The sequence below is a fragment of the Solea solea genome, chromosome 7 (genome assembly GCF_958295425.1).
Source record: "Solea solea chromosome 7, fSolSol10.1, whole genome shotgun sequence".
In the NCBI taxonomy this organism is placed as follows: domain Eukaryota; kingdom Metazoa; phylum Chordata; class Actinopteri; order Pleuronectiformes; family Soleidae; genus Solea; species Solea solea.
The window spans coordinates 15231508-15259454 of NC_081140.1; the positions used below are offsets into that span (position 1 = coordinate 15231508).

The 27947-nt window shown below is 39.4% G+C and overlaps 2 protein-coding genes and 1 long non-coding RNA gene across 3 annotated transcripts; all 3 read left to right on the forward strand.

Moving 5' to 3' along the window:
* The first annotated feature begins 334 nt into the window (after positions 1-334).
* si:ch211-261a10.5 (potassium channel subfamily K member 13) lies at positions 335-11188 on the forward strand. Its single transcript, XM_058633216.1, has 2 exons — positions 335-2095; positions 8044-11188. Exons 1-2 carry the CDS (start codon positions 1753-1755, stop codon positions 8859-8861), a joined length of 1161 nt encoding a protein of 386 aa, XP_058489199.1. The 5' UTR covers positions 335-1752; the 3' UTR covers positions 8862-11188.
* Positions 11189-15428: 4240 nt separating this feature from the next.
* Positions 15429-17397, forward strand: LOC131463133 (uncharacterized). The gene is made up of 3 exons (XR_009240954.1): positions 15429-15689; positions 16685-16764; positions 16981-17397. It is a non-coding gene; the product is annotated as an uncharacterized LOC131463133 (long non-coding RNA).
* Positions 17398-19524: 2127 nt separating this feature from the next.
* calm3a (calmodulin 3a (phosphorylase kinase, delta)) lies at positions 19525-27459 on the forward strand. The gene is made up of 6 exons (XM_058634540.1): positions 19525-19729; positions 23858-23888; positions 24334-24477; positions 25080-25186; positions 25459-25594; positions 25743-27459. Exons 1-6 carry the CDS (start codon positions 19727-19729, stop codon positions 25769-25771), a joined length of 450 nt encoding a protein of 149 aa, XP_058490523.1. The 5' UTR covers positions 19525-19726; the 3' UTR covers positions 25772-27459.
* The last annotated feature ends 488 nt before the right edge of the window (positions 27460-27947 follow it).

Consider the following 27947-nt stretch of genomic DNA (forward strand, 5'->3'; position numbering starts at 1 on the left):
GCTCTTCAGTGTTGTGAGCTGTGTCTCAGTGTGAAACTGTGTGCCGTCATGATCTAAGGACAGGGGATGATCAGTGTGAAACTGTGTGCCGTCATGATCTAAGGACAGGGGATGATCAGTGTGAAACTGTGTGCCGTCATGATCTAAGGACAGGGGATGATACACACACCATCAGGCTTCTTCAGATCTGAATCCAACAATTTTAGTCATATGTAAGTAATGTGACATATCCTGTGTTGTTGTTCACTCACGCACACTCATAAAAAGGTTAAATGGCTCGTGTGTATGGCAAGCCGGTTTAACATCTCGACAGGATATTCATTACATTACATTACATGTCATTTAGCAGACGCTTTTATCCAAAGCGACTTACAATAAGTGCATTTAAACATTTGGGTACAAATAAGAAGTAGAAGTAAGTAAGAGCTTCAAGTAAGCCAAACTATGCAGTGCTAGTCATAAGTGCGATATATAAGTTTTTTTTTTGTTTTGTTTTTTGTCGTCGTCGTCTTAGTCAAGGTAGAGTCGTAGGAAATGTGTTTTTAGTCGGCGGCGGAAGATGTGGAGGCTTTCTGCTGTCCGGAAGTTGATGGGGAGCTCGTTCCACCATTTGGCTAGGACAGTGAACAGTCTTGAGTTCTGCGATTGCCTCTGCGATCCTCTCAGTGAGGGGGCAGCAAGCCGGTTTGCCGATGCAGAGCGGAGTGGGCGGGCTGGGGTGTAGGTTTTGATCATATCCTGGATGTAGGCTGGACCGGATCCGTTTGTAGCATGGAACGCAAGCACTAGAGTCTTGAAGCGGATGCGAGCAGCTACAGGAAGCCAGTGAAGGGAGCGGAGGAGCGGTGTAGTGTGGGAGAATTTTGGTAAGTTGAAGACCAGTCGAGCTGCTGCATTCTGGATCAGTTGCAGAGGTCGTATGGCACACGCAGGGAGACCAGCCAGGAGTGAGTTGCAGTAATCCAAGCGTGAGATGACAAGAGCCTGGACCAGAACCTGTGCCGCCTTCTGGGTTAGGAGAGGCCGTATCCTTCTGATGTTGTACAACATGTATCTGCAAGATCGAGCTGTTGCAGCAATGTTGGCAGATATATTCACTACCGATACTCGCAGCATCATTCTTACTAGTCAAAACCACAGTTACAGATATCTAGTCACAATGAAATGACAACTCCTGTACTCTGTAGTGTGTCACAAGAGGAACACGGTTAAAGGAGCAATTCCATGTTATAGTCAACAAGTTTAATGGTGGATGCTGTTTAGAATCTGATCAGCTGAAAAACCTTGGAAGTCTGAGCAAATCTTAAAATCCTCTTCAGAGTAAAGAAAAAAAGCAATAATAAATTGACTCAGTAATAGTAAGGTGTACTTGGAAGAAAAGGCAACAGGAGTGCGTGTGTTTGCATATTTTTGTGGCATGTCATAAAAGGAGAGTAAAGATGGATTATTGAGCTGGTGATAAGCAGTCACCATGCATACACAGATCATTAAAGTCTCAGTTAAAGCCACCTGCACACTCACAAGATCTCAGACCAGTTACCAGCATAGGTAGTGATAGAAGTAGCATTAATTCAAGACTTGTACTGGATAATTACCTAGATTTGTTTAGAATAACTAGCAAACTAAGGGAAGAATGCCTTGGACTAACATCTGCCTTGACTGATGGCATAGATCAACTATGCAAATATTATTTACTTAGCACTGTTTTATCCTACGTGAAAAAGAAATCTGCCCGCAGATCTGCCTCCACAAATGACAATGAAGAAAGATTGTGTTTGCTGCTGCCCATCCCTGATCCCCAGCAGGGAAACCACTCATTTCTATGTACTCGGTCTGCTCATTGCTCTTTACATGCTGGCTGGTGCTGCAGTATTTTCTTCCTTGGAGAGACCAGCAGAGATACAGGCTCACCAGCTCTGGGAAAAGAGGTTAACAGACTTCAGCCATGAGCATAAAATTAGTTGTGAGGACCTGAAATATCTGTTGCTGCATTATGAAGAAGCCAGGACAGCAGGCATCCGGATTGAACAAGGCAGAGCCCTGTGGGACATCTCTGGTGCCTTCTACTTTGTAGGAACTGTTGTCTCCACCATTGGTGAGTCATGGTGCACTGAAAACAAGGGTAAATAAACTTTGAAAAATGACTGTTTCATATGCTATCTTAAGTTTGTATGTAAGTGTTCTACATTCAAGTTTTTTCTTTTCATTTTTTGTCAACTATTTTCTTGACATACACATATCTTAGTATTTATACTACTTAGTAGTATATTTTATATATATATATATGTATATATATATATATATATATATACATATATATATATACAGTATATATATATATATATATATGTATATGCCTTTCTGCATGGAGTTTGCATGTTCTCCCCGTGTGTGCGTGGGTTCTCTCCGGGTTCTCCGGCTTCCTCCCACAGTCCAAAAACATGCAATGCGGGGATTAGATAAATTGGACACTCTAAATTGACCATAGGAGTGAGTGTGAGAGTGAATGGTTGTTTGTCTCTATCTGTGTGTGGCCCTGCGATGGACTGGCGAACTGTCCAGGGTGTACCCCGCCTATCGCCCGATGTAGCTGAGATTGGCACAGCACCCCCCGCGACCCTCTGGCGGAGGATAAAAGCGGTAGATGATGACTGACTGAATGACATATGTATATACATATATATGTATAAATATATATATATATAAAATATACTATATATATACACACATGTATATATATACATATATAACCTATAATATATATGTTATAGGTATGTTAACATAATTTATATACGAAGGTTAAAACAGAATTTGTAACTTGGTCATGATTTTGATGTGCAAACGTTGGCAACTTAGAACAATGAAGTACAAAACCATGTCATGTGACATGCCCCATTACTCTTCAAATATTATGTTGTTTAGACCTAATCCTAACACATGACCTGATCTACAACTAAACACTGACAACTGAAACTGACTAGACATGTAAAGCCGTATCGATTTGGGGAGGGCAACAGGGGAGATGTGCGCCAAACCCCACAGTCTGTCAAAATCAATATTTTACCTGTGTCAATTGTGGACGGACATGACTTCCAAGATAAAAATTAAACCAGCCTCATCTCCGAGAATCAATTTACAGGCCTTCCTATTTTGAAACACTATCTTTTGGCATTCCCTGTCTCTGTGGAAACTCTGTAAGGCATTGTAATAAAACTACAAGATTAATTTCCTTTCTTTAACAACCTCCATATTTACTGACTGCGGCCATACAAATCCCTTATGTATGGCTACACATCAGGGATTTGTATCACTGACAAATGCCTCCTGGCGAAGTTTTTGTTTGTTTGTTTGTACTTTTGTTAATCACTGTAGGGAAATTCCTCTCGGCATTAAACCGGCCCCCTTCCAGGAACCTTCCTAGAACAAGGCAATCAGAGATTGCAGAGATAGAGTGTCTGACTCCAGATCAGAAAGTGGTGTGTTCGAATCTACGTCAGGGTCAAAATCCAAAATCTATTCATCACAGCACAGCTGGCCACTGTGCAATGCTGCTATCATGACTAAACTTTGCCGGCAATTTAACATTGTTTACAATAGTGTTGCAACAGTGTTGGATGTGGACTGGATTGCAGGGCTTTGAAGGCACAGCCCCGTCTCAATGGAGACTCCACATACCAGAGAGTCATGAACTTGATGAGCCTGTCTGTATAAACAACAAAGCAATCAGAGACGGCAGACTTCACCCCATTCGCGCAACAAGCCTCTGTCGGCCTCTGTTAGGCAAGTGAGGAACACAAACAGACAGACAGGTAGACACACAGAGGCACTAAAAACAATACCTCCCTCCCACTCGATTGATATAAATGAGTTAGGGAAAAGGTGCATACTTCCTTATTTGTTGGCCGCTGTTCTCTGTTTCCCCAAAAGATCTAAGTAAAGCCACAACATGACCCATGACCTCGGCCGCTTATGAGGAAAAGTTGTTGTCTCCATTTTTAGATGACCACAGAGTAAGGTTTGTACATGTGTGCAAACATCTAGACCAGGGGTGTCAAACTCATTGTAAGTCAGGGGCCACACACGATCTGATCTCAATAAAGAATAAAGAATAGCATAATAACTTATAAACAACAAGAACTCCAATGTGTTCCCTTTGTTTTACATTTAATGAATCTTTTCACAAAACATATTATGACAAACCTGAAAATGCTATGCTTAAGCTTACCAGTTGCATTGCAACTTAGAGATCACAGTGGGTCTACAAAGACATTACAAAACATTTACACATATGATTAGAACCTGTTAAGATCTAGAAATGATTTTACGACACATCTATGTAGTATTCCTGAAACTAAATGATGTGACCCCAGGGGACAAATTAGGAATGACTGTATGTATAACTACATATGCTGTAGACTATCTTCAATGTAGTGTTAACTTTCCTGCTCTGCTTCTGGACAGTAGTTGCGTAAGCACAGCGGAGATATTATAACCTCCAGGGTTGGAGCTGTGGCTGCTCCAGGTTAACACCTTTACTTCTACAGATAGAGGTTAAACAGGCAGACACTCAGGTGATCTGGAAGATTCTAAGCGTTTATTTCTCTCAACAGGCTCGGAACACAATACATATTTCAGTACGTTTACATGCACAGCTTAGTTGAGCTAAGGCCGTAGTCTGACTAAGACAGACAATTGGACAACTTGCCAAGTTTGAGTATACATGTGGAGGAGAAAAAGGATTTATTGGCCGGGTACGTCTGACTCCGCCTCTGTAGGTGGCGCTGTATCTCTCTGTAAGCTAGTGCATATGGAATCAGTTTCTTGATGACCTGTACGTCACGGAAAAACAAACGGCGAACAAGACGCATAAATGTTGCAGGTCTTCTCGGTAGCTTTTGCTCTCGCCGACGCCATCTTGTCGTTTGTTCTTTTCCGGCAACAGTACTGCAGTTTATACATCGTCTCCTTCTACGTCCGAGTCAAAGACTGGGGAGGACATTTTGGTGCATGCACAGAACGCCAAGTTCCACTCTATTCCAACTAAGTGTAATAATGCTGGAGTAATCGGACTATGTATCGCATTATCCAGGTATGTTAGTCCGATTAAGTCTAGCTCGCTTTTAGTCGGACTAACAGTTTGCATGACAGTAAGAAAACCAAATGATTGTCTTCCTAGACTTACTTTTAACGTGCATGTAAACCCGCTGAATGTGTGTTAATGCTCTCCACAGTGCTATGGATAGTGACCACCTGGTCAGAGGCATGGACTGGCAACAGAAAATGGCAGTACTTGCAAACAAAACAAATGACCGCTCGCATGAGTATGGTTATGGCAAAAAGTGCATTTTTCAACATTTACAGGTTAACTCATTCCCCAAGAGTGTAGAGAAAAAAATTAATCCGGTCATTATCCTGGGAACATAAACACAAGGAAGGACAGAGGGAAGGAAGGCAGTGGGGGGTGAGGGGTTAATGATGTCCATTAACCCCTCACACCCCACTGCCTTCCTTCCCTCTGTACAGAGCTCTATACGCACCTGTGGACTATTTTTGCGCTGCCAGTAGACAACATTAAAGAATGGAATTCCATTCTTTAAAGAATTCTATTATTTAATATAGGTACAAAGGTCACAATAAGTACGTGTAGAGGGGGTGGAGTGGCTCAGCGGTTAAGACTGGTACCCTGTGTACGGAACTAATCATTGTCGCAAGTTCATATCCACCCTTGGCCTGATTGTACTCAATTCCATTGTTAGTTGCTTTGGATAAAAGCGTCTGCAAAATGACGTAATGTACAATAAAACGTGGAGCAAGCATCAACACATCTGTGGTTTGAAAAGAAAAAAAATCTTACAGGGCCTCTGAAACCCTGTTTCCTTGTAATAGTGATTTTTATTAATTTATGCAAGGCTCCTATGCACACTCCTGTCTGTGGTTAAGTATAGAAAACAAAGCAGTGTATAGACCCCTGGATGTCGTGTAGCTCGGTCTCTATCAAACGCCATGTTGGCAGCAAAAGATGCAACAAAAATTAAAGGGACCGGTGCTGGATTCAACCTTACAGTTCACAGTCAGTTCACTGCACACTTTAAATCCATGGAGATCCAAAACTTGATGGGCTGAAGAAACCTGATCCTTATAATGAAGACTGTCCTCCCAGGAATTACGACCTATACAGTGCCCCCTAGCGGTAGTATAAAGAACAGCAATCTAGTAGCTTCGCTGAGGTTCCCACTGACAGTTTGCATAGTTGTTAAAGCCATTAGCAGTGTTTGGAATAACGGCGCTTAAAAGAACGGCGTTAGGTAACGACGTTATTTTTTCAGTAACGGGGTAATCTAACTAATTACTTTTCCCATCGTTACAACGCCGTTAACGTTAAATGCGGTGCGTTACTATGCATTGATTGAATAAACTGTTATAATCCCAACGCACCCCTGGCTCACAGCTAGTGAGGAGGCGGGTTAATAACGATGTAAGCGATTATGATTGACCAAGGCAGAGTCACGTTTCACGCATTCCAGCATACGCACCACACGCGCGCGCACACACACACACACACACAAACACAAACACACACACAAACACACACACAGCTAAACAGAGAATCGATGAAGCAGCAGAGATGGCGAGTCAGGACTCCGATGTAAAGTTGGCATTTTCAAAATGGCGATAAAATCACTTCTTCAAGTTCATTGTGCTCAAAAATCCAAATTCTTTGACATATAGCAACTTTTTTTTAATAGTTACTTTCCCTGGTTAGGAGTTACTTTTATTATAGAGTAATTCAGTTAATAACTCAGTTACTTTTTGGAACAAGTAGTGAGTAACTATAACTAATTACTTTTTTAAAGTAACGTTCCCAACACTGGCCATTAGAATAATTTCTACTGTCTAATCTTTTTTCGGAGGGCTTGTTTTTATAATGTCCCTTGGGATTTTTACAAATTCAAAAACAGCCGGAGAGGCGTTATTCCAGATCTGTTGTATCCTGACATCTTTAATTTCCTGATTAACTTCCCTTCATCTTACTGCCTGGTGGGAACCAAATGGACGCAATCTGGCTTTGTGACAAACATTCAAGTCTGGAGTCTACCTGCTACGGATGGAGCCTTTCGTCAGTACTTTGCAAGGAAGCTGGAATGACGGAGCAATACCACCGGGAATTGTGGGGAAAATGATAGGAAAAAGGGCCTACGTACAGGGTTTTAAAAATTACAGAAAGTTTTGAAGAGCATCTCTGCAAGATGGTGCGGAATTATATCCATCTTTTGGATGTAGGATGCATATCCTGTGTTAAGTGTGCGTCAGTTAGTTTAGTTTACGTGTACTCTTGGTTTTATTTCTTCCTTACTGTCTGCACTTCATCTGTCTTGTCTAGTCAGTTCATGAACCTTTAAATATGCCCTCCTCCCTTTGTCTTGTGTCAGTGCGTCGGTTATGTTTCCTCCTCCTGCATTTTAGTCCCCTTTTGGATTCCTATGTCAGCTTCATCTTGTTCCCTGTGCCTGACTCACCCTGACCCTGTTTGGATTTATTGACTTAGAGTAAGAATTTCCTTTGTCAAAACAAGGCACTCAGACCATGACAAGAAAAGGATCCAGAATAGCTTGGAGGTCACAGGGAGTGTCAATGCCGCTTGCGTTTTAGACAAATAAAATAATCTCTTCAATGGCCGCTGTGTTTGTTGATGCCTGCAACTTGGCACTCAGTACTGCCCTCTAGTGGAAGTAGTGCGCAAACATCCATACCAATGTAAAAGGAAGCACAGAGGTATGCAGGGTAGTGACAGACATAATGTTTGGGATGGATGGATATATAAATGGGCCTTATGTGTTTATTAACATAACGTAGGTATTGGCAACTGGCAGTGTAAGTAAATAATTGTTGTGGTAATAAATGAATAAATAAATTTAAATAAAATTTTACTTCCCATTGTGCAAAGGGAAAACAATATTTCAGTGGTATTGTTGAAATTCCTTATGTAATGTTATCAATATCTGATTAAAGGATGTGTTCTTTAACCTGTCGTGTTTCTCGCAGGATTCGGAATGACTGCACCGTCCACTGTGACAGGGAAGGTCTTGCTTGTTTTCTATGGACTGTTGGGATGCTCAGCTACCATACTCTTCTTCAATCTCTTCCTGGAGAGAGTCCTAACGTTGTTGAGCCTCCAGAAATTCTGGTGCCACAGACGAAGGAGCACTCACAGAGAACTGGAGCGAAGTGTGGGTGACAGACATGAGGAATGGAAACCATCTGTGTACCAAATCACACTCATCCTTTTTGCTGCTGTCCTGCTGGTTGCATGTGGGGCTGCCTCCCTCTATTCAGCCATGGAGGGCTGGACTTTCCTGGAGTCACTCTATTTTTGCTTTGTGGCATTCAGCACTGTGGGCTTTGGGGACTTTGTAAGCAGCCAGAGAGCACAACATGAGGACATCCGGGTGTACCAAGTGGCTAATTGTCTCCTTATGCTCTTAGGAGTGTGTTGCACTTACTCCCTCTTTAATGCCATCTCCGTGATCATCAAACAGGGACTGAACTGGTTGCTGAAGACACTGGCCTGGGTGTATAGGGGAATCCGCCACTTTAGACTGAAACTCAAACGACCATTCAAACTCCACTTTACTGACTCTGAGCAAACTGTACGCTGTAGTGAAAATGACACTCTACATAAGCAACAAGTGCAGACATTTTCCAGCTCAGCCCACAGTTTGCTGTGGCATTTCTGTGCCCCCAGCGCTATTGGTAAATGTCTTTGCGATGAGGCTACAGTAAAAACAGTCTGCCACAGAAGCTATGATAGGATGACACAAGGCGAGAGGAAAGGTGAAAATAATGTTGTCTCAGTTCAGTGAAACACGGCCGATATACTCTGATTGTCTTGTAAAGAATTGATCACATTTCAAGCACAAATCACCAATTTGACAATGATATCATGACATGAACTACTACTGTTAAGAAGTAGAAAATACAGGAACACACACAATGAACAGTTTTGCACATCTTAAAACCAACTCTTTCAAACAGCACCTGCACTTGACCTAAGAAGATGGCATGATATGACGACTTAAAAGACAAAACAATATAAACAGCATTTTCTCATTTCCTTAACCCAAATAGTGTCAATTTTAAAAGTCAATTTCCTGAATGGTCTTGATGAGGAAAATAAAAAAATAATGACAATCAAGTTAATATTAATCTATATTCTTATAAATATACTATGTTCATGTGTGAAGTCACAAAAGGTTTACAGAGAGCCACGTTCGCTGAGTGACCTGTGAGGTTATGATACGTACATAATATTGGAAATCACACAAATTGGCAGCCACCCAAGGAAAGAGTAGATGACAGGTGCTTGGCTGAGAGCCCAAGTATTCCAAAAAACTGCTAACTCAGTAATAAAAATAGCCAATTAGAGTGAGAGGGGGAAAAAAAAACCTCACAGTAATAAAAACAAGGAAGAGAACAGAAGCTGAGACACCTGTAAATCAGCTTGACATGGGCTAATGACATGATACAAGATCAATAAAAAGAAAGGTGGGGAAGTGAGGGGGATGACCTACTTTTACTGTATAAATAAAATACTACCTAGTACCTGGTACCAGGTAGTATTTTTAGTACCTGCTCAGGCGAGGTTCCAAGCGTGCTTAAAAGCAGGTACTATGCGATGATTGGTCAACGTGGGTTAATCTCCAACAACTACCAGGGAAACCTCTATATTTAACAGGAGTCTTTTAAAGTGGAGTGGTGTATTTAGGGACAACGCCGCTGATCGCGAGCCACAGACCGCTGCCGCTGTAGTCTGTGGAGTAGGAGGCTGTACTCGGGAGACGTGTGGACAGAAATCAAGCTGAACAGTGCCGAATTGTAGATAAATTAACTACTTAACAATCCTAAAAACATGGGTTAATCTCCAACAACTACAGAAGTGTGGTGTAAAGTCACTAGTCACTCGTGTGTGTGTGGGTGTGTGTCGCGTATAAAACGAAGTCACCGCATAAAACAAGTCACTGCAGCCGTGTAGTGATAACTCCGCCCACGTTAAGTAGGTACTTTTTTGTAGTGGAGATGCAACCTAATTGTGCCGTGTAAAGCTGTGCAATACTGCAAAATTGAAATACAGGGCCAGTATTGCCGATACCGATACCAATACCAATACCGATACTTTTCACTACTACCACCTACTTTTGTGTAGGGGAGAGAAATGTATCATGATTTATTAAGTGAATGCATCATCAATATGCAAATTTGACTGAAAACTTGAATTTTCATGATTATTTAATTATTTCGTAAATTTTCCTTTAAAGGGGACATCAATGCTTGTATCGCACATATATGTTAGTTATGGAGGTCTACTTACATATATTAACTTGTTTTCATGGTTAAAAACCTCCTAGTCACTGCAAATGAGCCGATCAAAATATCTCCTCACTGACACTCTTGTCAGCCGCGCTGTTTCAGACCAAAATCACACCCCCAGAATGTGGACTGTGTTGTGATTGGCCAGCCAACGAGAGCTTTCCCACTGTCCTGTGATTGGCCAGGTACCTGGAAGTGACGTAATTGGTAGGCCAGCTCTCAGATACACAGCTCCCCCTACGGCACGGTCGATGCTCTGCATCTCAGCAGCTACAATGAGAGTAGTTCTTCTTCTTCTGCTGCGGTTGAATGTACGCAACCGGATGTGCCCCGGACTAGTGCCCGCACCAGGAGGCGCTACGGTGGTGAGATGAGTGGTGAGGTATACTGATGACAACATCAACATATGGAAGTGCCAATCCGCTTCGCAGAACCCAGGAAAACAATAAAACCCTATTTTCTCAGCAGTGGCTGAACTGTTTGTTCTGAAACTTTAGGGTTTCATAAACGAGGTAATGACTAATGACGCAGATACACACAAAGATTAGATATGGTTCAACCCTAGGGAGATCATATGCAGTTTAGAGGACAACACACCACTAAAATGGACACATTAGAATCGCCTGATAACCTGGGGCCATGGGTGTTTTTGTGTGGTTGACAGGGCAACCAGCACAACAATCCCTTCTTTCTCCTAACACTTAACAAGTATCACTGCATCCGCCTAGGAGGTATATCAGGTTTTTGTAATGGTAACGCATGACACTGAGTCAGGTGGTGATTCATACAGTACATTTATTTTTATATGTTTATTTCGGTCACTACATTTAGATCACTCATCACACAACAATGCAGTTCACACAATACACATAACCGAAAGGGAAAGTGGGAGAAGCAAAAGGCTTATCTAGTCCCGCCCCCATTATCATCATACATTACATAATTATTATTATTTTTTTTTTATGACATGAGAAAACATGTCATAAAAACATGTTTCTCATGTCATAAAGACATGAGAAACATGTGAGTGCTACCTTTATCTCAGGTAGCACTCAGAGATAAAGTCTAGCTCTAGACAGTCAAATCAGACTCCATGTGTGTCTGTACATGTGTCCATGATATTCCGCCGCAAGTGACAGTCTCGACTTGTTGCCTGGCATATTCAACTTCCCAAAAGTCACAAAATAATCCAATCAATAGAGGTCAATGCATCATTTTTTTTAATTTTTTTTTCCCTTTAGTCATCCATCTCATCCGTAGGATTCGCCTCGCTTTGCTTCTCCGTTCTTTTCACGTGCTCGAGGGTTGTGGAGACGTCGGAGCGCAGCCCAACCATGACTCTCTTTGTTATTGCGCTTTCCACCTTCACATCGATCAATTCATTGGTCATCTAACTGCCTATCTTTCTCAGTTCCCGGTATTGCAGGAACATACCACATCCATTCATACATCTGGAACTGTAGCTGCACTTGAAATGATGCCCTGCTACTTCTGGCGTGTTTTCAAAAGCCACTGCACCAGATATCAAGGCCTATATCTGTGCTAAACAAGCACCACTTTAATGACAATTACCAGCTTCCTCTTTTTTAATAAAAAAGGAAAGCAGTGAGCATAACAGTCACCCCTCCCACCTCCTACCATCTGGAAAAATGTACCGAAGTCTTCAACATCACCGGCCACTTTACTGTAGCTTACACAGGACAATGTGTATAAATGTGTATATAGATAGACTTTTTTTAATCTACAGTACCTCTTGTCTATATTTTATATTGTAATTTGCATCATTTTATGTATATATTTTATTTTATGCTTATATTTAATGTTAAATGTTACTTTAGTTCTTAAATTTTTAAAATTCCTTTAGCTTATACTGTATGTATACACCGTAGGGGCAGAGGGAAACGCTATTACAATTCAATGTATGTCCTGTATGCCAAATGACAATAAAGTTGACTTTGACGTTCACATTGATTAATCAGTGTCTTTCATCTAATCTGTCCTAAACCAGCATGTGCACACTCTCCTCCATTGTTTGTTTTAGCTGCACTGATGCATGTCAAAGACAACAATGCTCAGTGGATGTGTATACGCAAACTGCACTTGCGACACACGTTGATGACTAAAACGCTCAGTCCTTGAATATAGGAAAAAAGCTGCAGGATATGACCTCTCACTCAAGTCTCACGGCCATATATCAGATATATCTGATCTGGGACCACATACTGAAATAACAGGTGTCATCTCACCACTAAAAAAAAAAAAATAATCAGACCCGAGTCTCCACAGCCTGCTTATATGAACCTAGACATTTGGCTTTAAAAATCAGTAGTTATAATAATATCACTTTACTTGTGGTTTTTATTTATTTATTTATTTATTTTGGTCATGACATTTGGATCACTCATCACACAACAGTGCAGTTCACACAATATACATAACACAATATCATACATTTCATTTCCTCTTTTTTTTTCTTCTTTTTTTTTTGTCATTTTGACAAAGAAAACATGTTTCAGCATCCGGTAGCACTCAGAGATATAGTCTAGCTCTAGACAGTCAACTCAGGTTACATTTCTTTCCCCTGTCGTTTCCCCCAGTGTCTACAGATTTCTGTCCCTGACCTTTGTCATACTTTCCTTCTGTGTCATTCCGTATCGATTAATAGTCATCTCTACATACTTCTTTTTAAATACACTCAGTTTTGCTGATTTTTTCATCTCCTCATCCAGATTGTTCCACTGTCTGACCCCCGTGACCGATACAGTAAAGGATTTTAATGTAGTTCTTACCCTTCTCTGCCTAAACCTCATGTTCCCTCTTAGATTGTGTCCCTCCCCTCTGTTCAGGAATAATGTCTGTAGATTGTGAGGGAGGTTTTTGTTGGCAGCTCTATAAATCATCTGTACTGTGCGGTATTTTATTAAGTCATAGAATTTAAGTATTTTTGATTTGGTAAATAGTTGATTTGTATGTTCTCTGTAACTGGCATAATGTAGGATTCTCAAGGCTCTTTTTTGGAGTATAAACAGGGGATAAGTAGTGGTTTTGTAAGTGTGTCCCCAGACCTCTGCGCAGTATTGTAGGTGTGGAGAGACTAGTGCGCAGTACAACAAGTACAGTGCCTTCTGGTTTAATAGTTTTTGTGCCCTCCAAAGTATGGACACACTCCTGACTTAACTGTTTGGTGTGTGGCTTCCAACTTAACATGTCATCAATAATCACTCCCAGCACTTTGTACTCATTAACCCTTTCAATGTCCACTCCATTAACTTGTATGTTAAGACTAGTCTTACAGCCTTTTTTCCCATACAGCATATATTTAGTTTTCTCTAAATTTGGAGATAGTTTATTTATATTAAACCACTCATGTAGCTTGGCCATTTCATGATTGACTGTTTCCACTAATTGGTTTAGGTCTTCCCCCGAACAGAGAATATTAGTATCATCTGCAAATAATATTAATTTCAGAATATTGGATACCTTGCATATGTCATTAATGTATAGTATAAACAGTTTTGGGCCCAGCACTGATCCTTGTGGGACCCCACAAATTATGTCCAAGCAAGTCGATGTGCAATCTCCCATCTTAACATATTGAGATCTGTTGTGAAGATAACTCTTGACCCATTCCAGTGCTATGCCTCTTATACCGTAGCACTGTTTTATGTACAGTTGTTATGACCAAAAACAGTCTGTCATTTTTACACTCTGCCCCGTGCTGGCAGCGTAATGAAAACATACTTGACATACTTGACATACACAACAGAACTGAATCTGTAAAATAAATATAACTATAGAAGAAAATAATATTTTCTTCAGGTGTTACACAGACAACACAGCTGTGGAATGAACAAACTACAGGAGTGAGGTGAGATTCCCGCTCAGGTGGAGACAACAAACTCTCTCTGAATGTGGAGAAGACAAAAGAGATTGTTGTGAACCTCAGCTTGCACATACAGCCCTGGATTATTTTTGCATGCCCTTGTTTTTTTTGTTTTTTTTAATGTTCACCTGTTGCACTTCAGCAATTAACCTGTTGCACTTTAGCAATTAACTTTCAATCCCCTGTATGTCCTGTACATATGGCAAAATTGACAATAAAGCAAACCTTAACCTCATTGATCAGCTCCTCAAATTAATACATCCATCTTCACAACACAATCTGTTCACTTGCTAGAACATTTCCATCTGTGTCATTATCACTTTAACCTGCTGCACATGCTTTACACCTCACTTTCATCATTTTCCTCTGCCTAGACTCACAGTATGTCCCTGTACTTCCTTGTTCCACTAGCAAGTTTCCCGTGTTCTGTACTGTAGACTTCAAAATGTTGAAATTGTTAACTCCATTCATAAATGTGTTCTTTTCCCACAGCAACCTCTTTGCCATGTCTGATGCAGATGATGGACAATGTGCCCCTCTGCTGGCGGGCCTTGCAACCTACACTTATTTAGTGGACGCTTTCGAAAACTGTCACATAAAACCATAAGTCTTTATAATTTAATTTAATTGAAACCTTAATTCATATGCAAGAAATGTACCTTTTTTTTTTTTTGCCAGAGACCTGCAGCGTTAAGGGAACATAAAACAATTAAAAAGCTATTGGCAGCAGTGTAAAAACACTCCACACTAGGGAAGGAGGGTAAAAGAAGGTAAGGTAAAAGAGGTGAAGAAGAACAACATTTGACAGTAAGACAAAAAAACAAATGTAACCAAAATATAACCTCCTTGGTGGAGGTAATGAATTGTCTTTCTACTGTATAACTTATAGTCCACATAATATAGTATATATTATACAGGCATATATTATATGCCTGTGTGATGATAAGGCCTTCTTTCACACACCATCCTCTTTATTTCGCTAAAGATGACAAAGTAACGGTGAAAATAACGGTGTTTGTGATGTACTTTATAAATACAGACATAATCACGAATACAAAACACAGAGGCAAAGGAGGGAGACGTAAATACTTTGTGAATATAGCATAAAAGAGGAGACTGACCGATTGATTGATTGGTGACCCACAGCAACACACGATCATCTTCACTCAGGTGTTTTCGATTAGCTGATGACCGCGGATTCCTCCAGCCAACGTCGGTTCAGTGCTGTTACTTCGAAGAGAAGGCACACAAACGAGCTGCAAAACGAAACATAGGGTGATGCTGCTTAACTACAGAAACTGTTCCTGAAGTAGCTAACAAAACTATCGCGGTGTGACGTCAGACGCCGACAATTGGTCTTGTGAAGCAACTCGGAACAAAGAAATACGGCATGGAGAGTGAAGATGGTGACCTGGTCCAGATTAACGACTTGTCCAGAATGGTGAGTACATTTTGTCAAGTTGTCTTAATGATGGCTCTGTTGGCTCAATTATGTATTGATTTTGGCTTAATTATATGCTCAAAAGGTTCCTTAGCTTAGTGTTAGCCAAGCAGTGCCTCATTGTCTGCTTAATTCTGCCTTAATGTTAGCTTAATTATGTGCTCAATATTAGCTTTAGCTCAATGTTAGCCTAACCATGCCTCATCAGCTCAATTCTGCCTTAATGTTAGCTTAATAATTTCCACTTTGCTCAATTTCAGCCTTAGCTCAAGCTGTGCTTCATTGTCAGCAAATTTGGCTTAGTTATTTGCTCAAAATTAGACTTGGGTCAATGGTAGCCACACTGCGTCATTGTTGGTTCAATTATGCCTTAATATTTGCACATTTACTCAATTTTAGCTTTGGCTCAATGTAATTGGAGTTTTCTCACTGTTGGCCCATTTGTGGCTTAATGTTATCTTTATTACTCACTCTATATTAGCTTTGGCTCATTGTTGTCCGTACTTTGTACAAACATAAATATGTGGGCCAACAGTGGCTGAATTATTTCTTAGTTTCAATTTTGACACATTATCTAAATTGGTGACCAATTTGTCAGGAGTAAATGGGGCTGCAAATGGTCATTTTAATTCAATCTGATTTAATTTCATGTTTAGTCCACAAAATGTTAATAAATGTTGACCACTGTTTAGCAAATAACAACACTTAAGATAAAAACAAATTAAACTGTCTGAAACACTTGAACCAATAAATTCATTATCAAAATACTTGGATGAAATAAGCCTTAAAAACAAGTTAAAATGGCTGCTGTGCCATGTTTAGTCACTGTTGCATCCAATGTCATTACTGGTGTTTTTCACCGGAAAGATTTATTGGTATTTTTAATGTTTTGTTAAATGTATAAAGGCAGATTCAGGGTTACACACAGAAAAGTCTTGTTTAAATATCTCTAACCGTTTTTAATGCTGTTAAAATACAAACTTTTTTTCTAAAAGGAACAAACCTCTGCTTCCTGTTTGGAGACCTGGTCGGACAAGTCCAGCTTCAAAGACCTCAGACTGTAAAAGAAAAAAAGGTCAGTGATGCATAGACGATTTACTACCTCAACTGAACCTTAAGGACTAATTACCACAATATATTGAACTGACCAATATAGCATTAATTTCAATGCAGTTTATTTAGAACTAGTGTGGCTGATTTTTACACTAGAAGTTAACAGAAGTCAATTCTCCATCAGCTTTATTCTACAATTGTTTGCAATCATGTTAATTTCTTCATATCTTTCTTTCAGGTTGATCTTCATGAAGATCTTCAAACATTAGGGGTCATGTATTTTTAATTCCTTTACCCCCCAGAATGCATTGCGTGTTGGTCACCTGGTCTGGCGAGCTCAATAATATGATCATGAGTCTGCACAACTTTTTTGACATATGCGCTGTGAGCAACTCCGTAGGAATGCCTTTACCCCCCAGAATGCATTGCGTGTTGGTCACATGGTCTGGCGAGCTCAATAATATGATCATGAGTCCGCACAACTTTTTTGACATATGCGCTGTGAGCAACTCCATAGGAATGCCTTTACCCCCCCAGTGGTGCTGTATCCAGTTCTTATAATGCATCCATGACAAAACCTCACTCGGTCACAAGTATCCATTCTTACAACACCTAAGTCTCCAACTGAGCGCTCACGGTATAATTTACAGGTCAGTTACAGCAACTGGGACATTCCCTTGGCAATTTACAAATGCCATTCCTGTGGCATTTGTAAATTTGTTTCAGGATTTGTAAAAGTGTTTTGCAGTTTGTAAATTTGTTTTAACTTTTGTTAATTTGTTTTGGTATTAGTGAAAGTGTTTTGCCTTTTTGTAAAATGTAAATTTGTTTCAAGTTTTGTTAATTTGTTTCTGTATTTGTAAATTTGTTTCAAGTTTTGCTGGTTACTACTGGTTTGCACTTCCAGGCCACCGTAGAATAGTTATGAGATGCTCAGAGGGGATTCTGCTCAGCCGTTCATATTGGAGTAGATGTAGTGTGTCGATGCAGGGTTTGTCTTAAAGGGCTGCCGTTTCAAGTGCTTGAACTAACATTTCCTTTTTAGCTCCAACAAAGGTTAAGTCAATTGCTTTTTTTCCCCCTTGGGGCACTCAAAGCTGCTGTACACTACAGTTTTGCCATTCACCCGTTCACACCCATTCAGTCACACTTATATACAGCCCATTTATGTGCAGTGCATCACTCATCTTTCTTACCATTAAGTGTCTTGTCCAAGGACACGTCGGCATATAGGGAATCGATCCCACAACCTTCACGTTGAAAAACGACTCGCTCTACCACTGAGCTACTGTTGCCCGATGTGATGTCTTCATATTGTTCAATCCATATTTACTTTATACTAAAGTGTGCTAACTTTTTCCAGATACTGTACATAAATGCCTCAATGGCTGCTACATCACTCTGCTCCACTCTGTTTCAGATCCAGTTCAGAAGTTTTTATATGGACTTTACCACCTGAGCCAGAGACTCAGCCAACCCAGAACCCCCCTGGCCCCCACTGACCCCCAACCACACGTCACAAAACACTGTACGTGTACATGACACAGCACAAAAAATGAAAACACTACTACTTTCAGCCTATAATGATTGACATTGAAAACATGTATTTATTGCCCTATTTATCCATCCATCATTATCTTTTTTACATGTCATTTAGCAGACGTTTTTATCCAAAGCGACTTACATCCTCCACTGAGGGTATAAATTCTTGATGGTTGACTCGTATTTCTTTTTTCTATGGTTCAGTGATGAATGTTTTGACAAGTTATTTCTTTGAACTTAAAGTTGTGGAATTATTTAATAACAAATTGCATTAACTCTGCACCCTTGACACTGCTTCATGTGTCAGTTTCATCTTAACCAGAAAACTCAAACCTTCAGGTCATGTATGATCATGGATGTCAAAATTCTTTTGTTTGCCAGATCTCCTAGTTGTCTCAACATTTACTTTAAACTATTAACATTTCCAGTTTCTTAGGTCCTATGTAAAGTTTCCTATTTTTGATTTTTACAAAATTTCCAACAAGTTCCGATAGAAATGTACTTTGTTTGCCAACCTACTACCGATTAATCGGTTATCAAAATAGTTTTAATTTTAAGTGTAATTGTTACAGCACTAATCGGAAAATAACTAGTAGACCTGAAAATTATTGGTCCACAAACAAATTCTGTTTTTATTTTGTAATGGAGCAAAGAAACCAAAAAATTTACCCAAGAAGTTGAAAAATCAGAACTTGTTTTAATTATTATTTTTTTTTTTAAAAAGGACGAACAAAAACCAACTTCAGTCTCCATCAGGAAATATTGAGATAAACGTTGAATAACCAAAGACAGAATGTGGGAGCCAGCTGCTTCATGCATGATGTTAAAAAAAAAAAGAGACTCATTAGACCTTCGAACATTACTACAAAATGCAACTTGAACTTACTCAATTAAACAACGTGTGGAGGTCCATATAGAGGTCCTCGTGAAATTCTGCAGGGCCAGGCTGCCATTGGCCCCAAGTCGGACTTTGGACATGCCTGTCTTAAGTGTACTAGTGGAGCCCTTTTTTTAATTTTCGCCCCTGCCCTTCAAATATCTGTGCACGCCACTGTTCCCGAGTGCACTGTCGAGATTTTTACAGAGTAAAATGAATTATGGTTTATGTGTTGAGTACAACTGACGTTATTTAATAAACAGTGAATGTGTATTCATATTTAAATCGCTTTCATTTAGTGTCCGGTAAGCTGGCAAAGCACCTCGTTGAACAACCGAACAGACACACGCGGAGGGATATAGAGACAAGTGAAGCTTAACAGCACACACCGTGACCGGCGTCGTTGGATTGAGGTTTCCGGGCAACTCTGCTGCTAAGCTGACACATTCACGGACACATATTTTAACACAGTTCGATATTATTAATTATTTTTACTCGTATTACACATCTCAACTCAAGCTGTCTGTCGAGTCGTCTCCACTGAAGTAGGAAATTCACAGGGACAATGGTGAGTAAAGGCTAACGTTAACTCGAGTTAGTGCTATGTAGACTTGCTAGCTGTGACAGCACTCTCTGGAAAAAAGAAATCCCCTCCATGTAGCCAGTCTGTTATCCTTATTAATATACATGGTAAACGGTCATCTTTACCTATGCATGCGATAAACCATTTAACGCCACCAGCTACCCACTAGCAGGTTTTACGCTTGGTTATAAAAAGAGCATGGGGACGCTGCAGTGCTTTGGATGACTTAAGTGTATGTATGTACGTACATACATACATACAAACTCAACTGTAATGACAGAACACCGCCTATCTTTGACAGTAGCATGTCAACTGCGCAGCTTGCACGTCGTGTAGAGAGAGGAAACAGGTGATTTCGCTCCCTGCTCTTAAATAAGCCATTTCATATAATGTTTTTTTCCCTCTTCTTATGTGAAAATGCTTGTGTTCTATGTCTGGATCACGGTTTCCTATGTGTGAGTGTTTTTAACCCTTAGCTTGGAATCTTGAGTGGGCGTGGTAGTGGGGTGCTGGTAAAGCTGTGTAAAAATAGACCGTCCACTGTAAACGTGATCTTGGAATACATCTCGTTAATCTTGCAAGACAGATATTCTGAGCATTTTAGCGAACTACCCTTTTGCTTAGTTGCTGCAGCACTGGTCCTGCAGTATAGCTTCAGTCAGCAGCAGTCTACTTTGATATTAGTGTGACATGCGCAACAAGCGGAACAAGGCCAACAGATGTGATTACATAAGAATATAAAATGCTTCTTTTTGGGGGGGCGGGGGGTTAGGCTGTCTCCTCGCACCACCACCATGACAGCATCTCCTCCGTTACGTATTGCGCCATAACGTTGAGCCGCCGCATTCTGCTCCCTCTGAATGATCCTGTTCCCCCCCGCATTGAACCAAACCATGCTTGGTGCAGTAGGCTGCAGGACCCGCAGTGCACCCTCCAAAAAGGAACTAACCATCACGTAAAAGCCCCCTTTTTAGCACTACTAATTAACCCTCTTCACTGCACTCTATCCTTTTACTTTCACACAGTGTTATCGGTAATGTAACATAACATGTGGTCTGTGATATAGTCTCTCATAATGGAAACTTTGCTCATGCTACACTGATGCATGCATGCTGCATCTTTTTCATCTTCTTTGAGCTGCTCCTGATTGATGGCTATGACTCATACTTTTTCATTCCTAATATCTATATTGCAAACTTTAGTGTTTACCAAGACTAATATCAGTCCAACACAATATTTACCTATTAAACAACTTGGGCTACATAATTAACATTATTAAAAGTCAACACATTTTTTGACTTATCTTTCCTATCCTCATTGTTGTTTTGGGTTAGATCTTATGCTGTGACGATCTTATGCACTTTTCAATTTGGAAGAACAACATTTTTAGCACATTGTCTTTGGGCAGCATGCAGTCAGGGTTGCATGATCAGTCTAGACCCTAAAGCATGTGTAATCTTCAGTTTAATTTGAGGAAATGTGATAGGATCTCTGGTGAGATTGCCAGGTATACACTGTTTTGGGCTGTCCTAGATGTAAGAGGACAACATGAAACAATCATAGCAATTTCTTTGGTTGTGGCTCCAAAAGAGGCTAAAAATGGCTGTTGTCATGGTCATGTGACTAAAGATGGCCATGCCAAAACGTCATAACGATGTGGAGGTGAAAGTCCTCATTCTCTTTCTGTCACTTCTATTTGGATATTTCTCTGAACATAAAAATAATCATTGTCAGCAAGCAACTCATCCTTCTCTGTAATTTGCCACTAGTGCTGATGACATTTTATCTTTCTTTCATGCAAATCTTTTACAATAACTAGCTTCATAGCTCTTCGATTCAATAAGCTCTTTTTTCACACTCTTTGTACTACATATTCCTCAAATATTGAACTGTGCTCTGCTCTGATCCAGACACTGCTTGCTTCAGCACCACTGACTTGGCTGACAAAGAATACTTTCCCTTGTCGTCGTCCCCGTCTCCCCCCCCCCCCCCGACCAAAAAAAACAAAACAACAGTGACTCATTGAAAATGACTCAAAGGAGACTTGCTGTTACCACCACCACACTGAGCTACAATAATGTTACCTTTGGTCACTTCGATGAGGAAAAGGGGCCTTTTTTGATAAATTATATATTATGACCCCTGTTAATGTGCATCACTTAGCTGTCGCCAGTATTTTAAAGCTGCAGACTTGCCAATCATGACAACATGCACACGGACACAAAGCAACAAGCATTATTAAGCAATAGTTGACTCGGAATGTTGATTTGATATTAATCAACTCAGCCTTGTTTGTTCAGTTAAAAATATTCAAAGAGGTGGTTAGTTGTGGTGATATTCTGTGTGCTACATTGGCGACCCTGTTCATGTCTCACTAATTATAGCAGGCGTGAGTATTTTGGGCGGTGGAATATTTATACCCGTCCCTCATCACACTTTCTCAGCCTGAAGTGGGCATGTTGACTGACTTAGACAGGCCTGGTAAGACCTCAAGAGGATAACGGAAGGACGTCTCAGATGAATTTGAGAAATGTCCCGGCTGAATCCAAATGTGTTCATGTTGTTTTAACTCATTAAAGTAGTGCTGCAGTTTAGGAGTTGTGTGTTTTGCTTTAAATAAAAAAAAAAAAAAAAAACTACACCGACTGCAGTAATTAAAGAAGTCTAACATTTTAAATTATATACAACACAAAAGACCAAATCTAAGACTTTATGAATAAGTTTTGATGGGATATAAGTTGTTCTGCAACTAATGATTATTTTCAATTTGAATGTCTTGTTTGTCCACAATCTGAAATTATTCCGTTTTTAGGATTTTGTTATATGGAGCCCATACACCTTCTCACATTTAAGAAGCTGAATCATCTTGACAGCTTGTATTAATTATTGAAAAAAACATCAAAATAGTTGAGTAATTTGGTAATTGATTAATAATGGATTAATCAAATAGTCATTGCAGCCCTAAATATAGTGCCCTGTAATCAATTTGTCCTTTATTAAATGGCGACATGATTGAGGACCGTGACTGTAAACTGTAGATTAATATTTTTTTTCTATATATTACATCTCTAATTATACTTTGTAGTTCAGTCACAGCAACTATCAACTTTCAGATTGTATAACAGTCTTGAATTGCAATAGATTGATATGTGGTGGATTTACGTTGGCTGATTTTTACCTTTTATGTACAATGTGCTGATAAGAAGTTCCTATCGCTCCCTTTGTTTAGTATGTTACACATATGTAACTTCCAGGTGTGACTTCATTCACTCACACTCTATGTAAACAAGTCTATGCTTTGTTGTTTTCTAGCCAATGTGACCATGACAGACTTGTACAGTACGTGTTTGTACAAGAGATTGAGAGAGATGTGAGTCAAGGAAATGGAAAGATGCAGCAGTAAGATTTTATTCTTTTGAGATGTTAAAAGAAGGAATCAGAATCAGTATCAGTATTTTCACAAATGTAAAAGTGTCAAGCACTTTGGATGACGGAACTGAATCAGGTCACAGGACGTCACTGTTCAGAATGTGACCACAAGTATCTCAGAACAGTTCTTAATGTGTTCTGATTTATCAGATCTCAAATTCATATATCCTGCACCTCAAATTCATTTATGTATTATTAACACAAAGATACCATACATTGGCATAAAAAGTTTTACTTCACAACAGTGAAATTTATGTCGAGTCAACAGAGCACTAAAGTAAACAAGTGAAATGCTGTTTCCTCAGTGACATTTCCTGTTTGAGTTGACAAGACAACATTTTGAACATTATGCCGTCTACTCAGTCTTCGTCTTCATTTTTGCTCACATTCAAAATGTAATGAAAAGGGAACTGAAGTTTTGGTCTACTGTCAGGCAGCATTAATCATTAAATTGTCTATTTTTTATATATATATTTTTTTAAAAATCTTTTTGTTTTATTTTTAGTGGGGGTTTTTTTAGCTTTGTTAAGGATTCTATTGTTGTGATTGGCTAAAGAACCAAGAGTGTCCTAAATACTGGTTATGGTTAAAAAGCTTAGCTTAGTTTAGTTTAGCTGGTTGAACAAAAACATTCACTGTGACTCTTGTCATTGTTTTATCAGAGTCTTATTCTTTTGTTAACAGGCCGACCAGTTGACTGAGGAGCAGATTGCTGGTGAGTACATACCTTACCAGTGTTTGTTATTAGTAATTATTCCATCAGCCAATTATTACAAATTACAATTTTTGCTTGATAAATGTTGCTCAAGTTTTTTTTTTGATTTTGTCAACCTGTTTCATGTGATTGTGTAGTTTACACATTCATTTTATTGAAAATACTGTACATAATAGAGACAGACCCACCCAGTCTTGTTGAATGGCTTGTTACGGAAGTGAAGCATTTCTTTTGTATTATGTTATCATTAACAAGTTTAATTGTATCTGATGGGGGAAGGAAAATAAAATCAGTTTCAATAATCTGCCAGTGGCTGCACTGATCTCTAAAAATTGCTGTCTGCCATAGAAAATCCTATATTGGTCGACCTCTGCTATGAAGCATGCAGTGTCTGTAGTGACCTGAATTGTCACTGAATACTCGTATTATTTCTGTGAATGTACAGAGTTCAAGGAGGCATTCTCACTGTTTGACAAGGATGGTGATGGTACTATCACTACAAAAGAGCTTGGAACTGTGATGCGCTCTCTGGGACAGAACCCCACTGAGGCCGAGCTGCAGGACATGATCAATGAGGTGGATGCTGATGGTGAGGATGAAACGTACAAACATACAACAAAATTACACGTGCTGAAAGTTTATATTACTACCATCACCTTCTTGTCAAATGTTCCTCTTCCTCTGGGGAGCTGGAAATATTTGAGACATCATCTACTAACTAAAGAGCCCCAGCTATACCCATGTAAAAAGCAAGAATCTTATTAAATACTCAAATGTATATCTAATCTATAAAAAATCTGTGGTATTCTTCTCTTGCTTAATGCATAAACCTGCTTAGTTTCCTTTGTCGACCTGAAATCGGTATTACCACCAAATTAGGAATGTTTCCTCCTTGTGGAATATTTCATCCAGACCCTTGCTGTACTTTTTGAGTTGCACTGCTCACAAACAGACACAAGTGGCCAAATACACAACCTCCTTGGCAAATGTAACAATAACACTTCGTACTGGAGCCCAGCCAAATACAAAATGTGTGTTTGTTATGTACTGATGAGGATGCTGAACACTTGAAACACTGAACACTGTGAACATGTTTGTGCTCTCTCGTGGACCAGCTATGAAATGGTTCACATGTGTTAGGACAATTACCAAAATAAAAGCCCCTAAAGTTTTGTTTTTGTGATCGTGTAGGTAATGGGACAATTGACTTTCCTGAGTTCCTGACCATGATGGCCAGGAAGATGAAAGATACAGACAGTGAGGAGGAGATCAGAGAAGCTTTCAGAGTCTTTGACAAGGTGCGTTGGAGAATATTAACATTAGCTCTGTGTTTGCCATTGATCAGTTTAAGAATCCGTTGTATCCTTGTGATAACTTTATTTTCCTTAACTCCCTTTTTCATCCATACTGGACAATAATTTTCAAATGTTCAATCATACAGGCAAAGACAAAAAAACTCTTGTTCGTCGCAGTGAGAAAATTGTAGAGCTTGTACACAGAAAGTGATATTTGACTTTATATAAAATGGAGAATAAATACAATAACAGAACTCCTCTGTTGCGGCCTGCAGGACGGTAACGGCTACATCAGTGCAGCAGAGCTACGGCATGTCATGACCAACTTAGGGGAGAAGCTTACCGATGAGGAGGTGGATGAAATGATCCGTGAAGCCGACATTGACGGCGATGGTCAGGTCAACTACGAGGGTGAGATATTTGATTTTGTGTGCCTTTTCTTCGCAGGTGTTAAAATTAACAGTGATTGTAGTTACAGACTCGTATTTGTTTAGAACAAATGTCTATTGTGACGGAAACCCGCAAACTGCATAAGCATTGTTCTCTGCTCTGTTCACAGAGTTTGTCCAGATGATGACTGCCAAGTGAAGACATCACTGACATTTCTCTCAGCATTGCTTGTCCTTCCTAAGATCACTGTCTTCAAAAAAAAACATAAAAAGGAGCAATTATCAAATGATAAACTAACTTCCCCTCAATATCACTTACATGTAGAATTTAGCATTTTCCAACTACTTCAAAGGTATCTGTTTAGCAAAACACCAACAGAATAATCCCTGGAGAAGTTAATGGACCAAGCTTTAAGAGGGCAGAAGCCCTCATACTTCAGACCAAGATTTTGCTTAGACACCCAAGCTCTTGATTAATTTAGAGGAAAGAGCAACACTGAAATGGTAGCAGAATAGGAGCCATGCCACAGTTTGTATAGAGAAGCCAGCTATTCAAATCTTACCAAATAATCTTGACCATAAAAGCTGAATTGAGTACTCCTATTGCATGCACCCTTTCTGTGACAGTTTTCTTGTCGCAACAAGGAGGCTCTGATCCATTCAGAGGTACTGGTCAGAGCGTGTACACTGGAGGAACATACATTAATATATATAGTTCTATATCTGTTAAAGAATTGTGTCACTATTGATAATTGCAAGAGCAAATGGTTGCAGTGTTGGGTGTTCATTGGTGCTCGGGTTAAGATGAGATTTCTTACACCTTTGTAGAGTTTGGACAACAATGGGAGACGCGAAAGTGCTGAAGACTTTGTTCCCTCTGGGAAAGTTGAATTGTCTTGCTTTGAGTCGCGGGCTTTGCCTGCAGCACCAACTAAAGACGGTAGTATGTTGTATTGCTTCAGGATGATTATTGTGAAAACACAACTTGAAGGACTGCAGTTATTACATTTGTTCTGCAAACGGATATCCTGATGATACAATATTGATGTAATGCTTTATAAATGTGTTCTCAAATATTAATGTATTGATGACAAACCTTGGTCACAAAATATATATATATATATATATATATATACATACATACATACATACATACATACATATATACGTGTGTGTATCGTGAAGTTTGCATTGCCTATTGTTGTAGTAAAATGACATGTGACATGTTTTCTCCTTGGTTTTGAGATGTGCCATAATACTCTACACTTAAAAAAAACACCTCAGCCTTTATGCAGGACTTGTAGTTCATTAGAATATAATAACTTACTTAATGAAATGGCATAATACATGCAGTTAAACATACTTGGTATAAATCATGTGGATATTACAAAGGTTTAGAAAATAAAAAAAAACAAATGTCACATACAACAACAACTCCTACTGTTTGTTTCACTCATATCTTGTCCTTGGTGTCTGACCTTCAGTTTGTAGTTCAGAGATTCAAACTTCACTCTGCTTGCTGTTTTAATGAACATGAATATATACTGTATATCAACCAATATCTAAATGTGATGGGCTGGGGAGGGGTGTTTTGGCTGTTAAAATGGGACGTACAGGTGGGCAGTACATGTAGTTGTAGCAAAGAACTCCGCTTTAGATGTGACAGTGGATCCAGAAATTTGCAAAGCACGTTAGCAGAGATGACTCGGATTCCTAAAATAAGTCTAAATATTAAATGCTGCTCAGTTTGAGGCGTTGCAATTGATTACCTTTGACTCTGATGTATGGATGAAAACCGTGACAAGACTGTTTATTTCTGGAGGTATCAAATATGTAAAGATGTGATATATTTTCCATAAATCAATAAACTGACTGAGCATTACTCCACCTGCATGTCATTTTCATCTTATGTGTTCATTTTACACACGCAAACATTTCTGTCACTTTTACTGTACTAAACATGTAATAATGGTAAAGATATGCTTTAAACAAAAACCAGTGGAAGTTTGTCTGAACACCCTGATTTTGTGTCCATTATTTTCTGAAAAATAGCGGAAACAATGTATCTATTGTTACTGAAAATATTACAAGAACCTTTTACAATGACAAAACAAATTTAAGAATAACATTATTATAAGTCATAGGTTCAGGGGTGACTGGCAGATGCAGCTTCCTCTTAGTGGTTCTTTAAAATAACCAGGACAGTATACTGTTGAGCAAGAAATATTAATGTTTTATGATTATCTATTATAATTCAAATTTACCATGAAAAACGTGTTTATTTACTATTAAGTTACGTTGAGGAAGACGTTGTGCAACCACATGGCTGGATCAGAATTATCTAACGGCTCATTTTCATATTTGGTATTTTTTGT

Coding starts and splice junctions, on each gene's coding strand:
- si:ch211-261a10.5 (XM_058633216.1), top strand. CDS start 1,753: ATGACAATGAAGAAAGATTGTGTTTGCTGCTGCCCATCCCTGATCCCC. Junction 2,096..8,043: donor AACTGTTGTCTCCACCATTG/GTGAGTCATGGT, acceptor TGTTTCTCGCAG/GATTCGGAATGACTGCACCG.
- calm3a (XM_058634540.1), top strand. Junction 25,187..25,458: donor CTTTCAGAGTCTTTGACAAG/GTGCGTTGGAGA, acceptor TGCGGCCTGCAG/GACGGTAACGGCTACATCAG. Junction 25,595..25,742: donor TGGTCAGGTCAACTACGAGG/GTGAGATATTTG, acceptor CTCTGTTCACAG/AGTTTGTCCAGATGATGACT.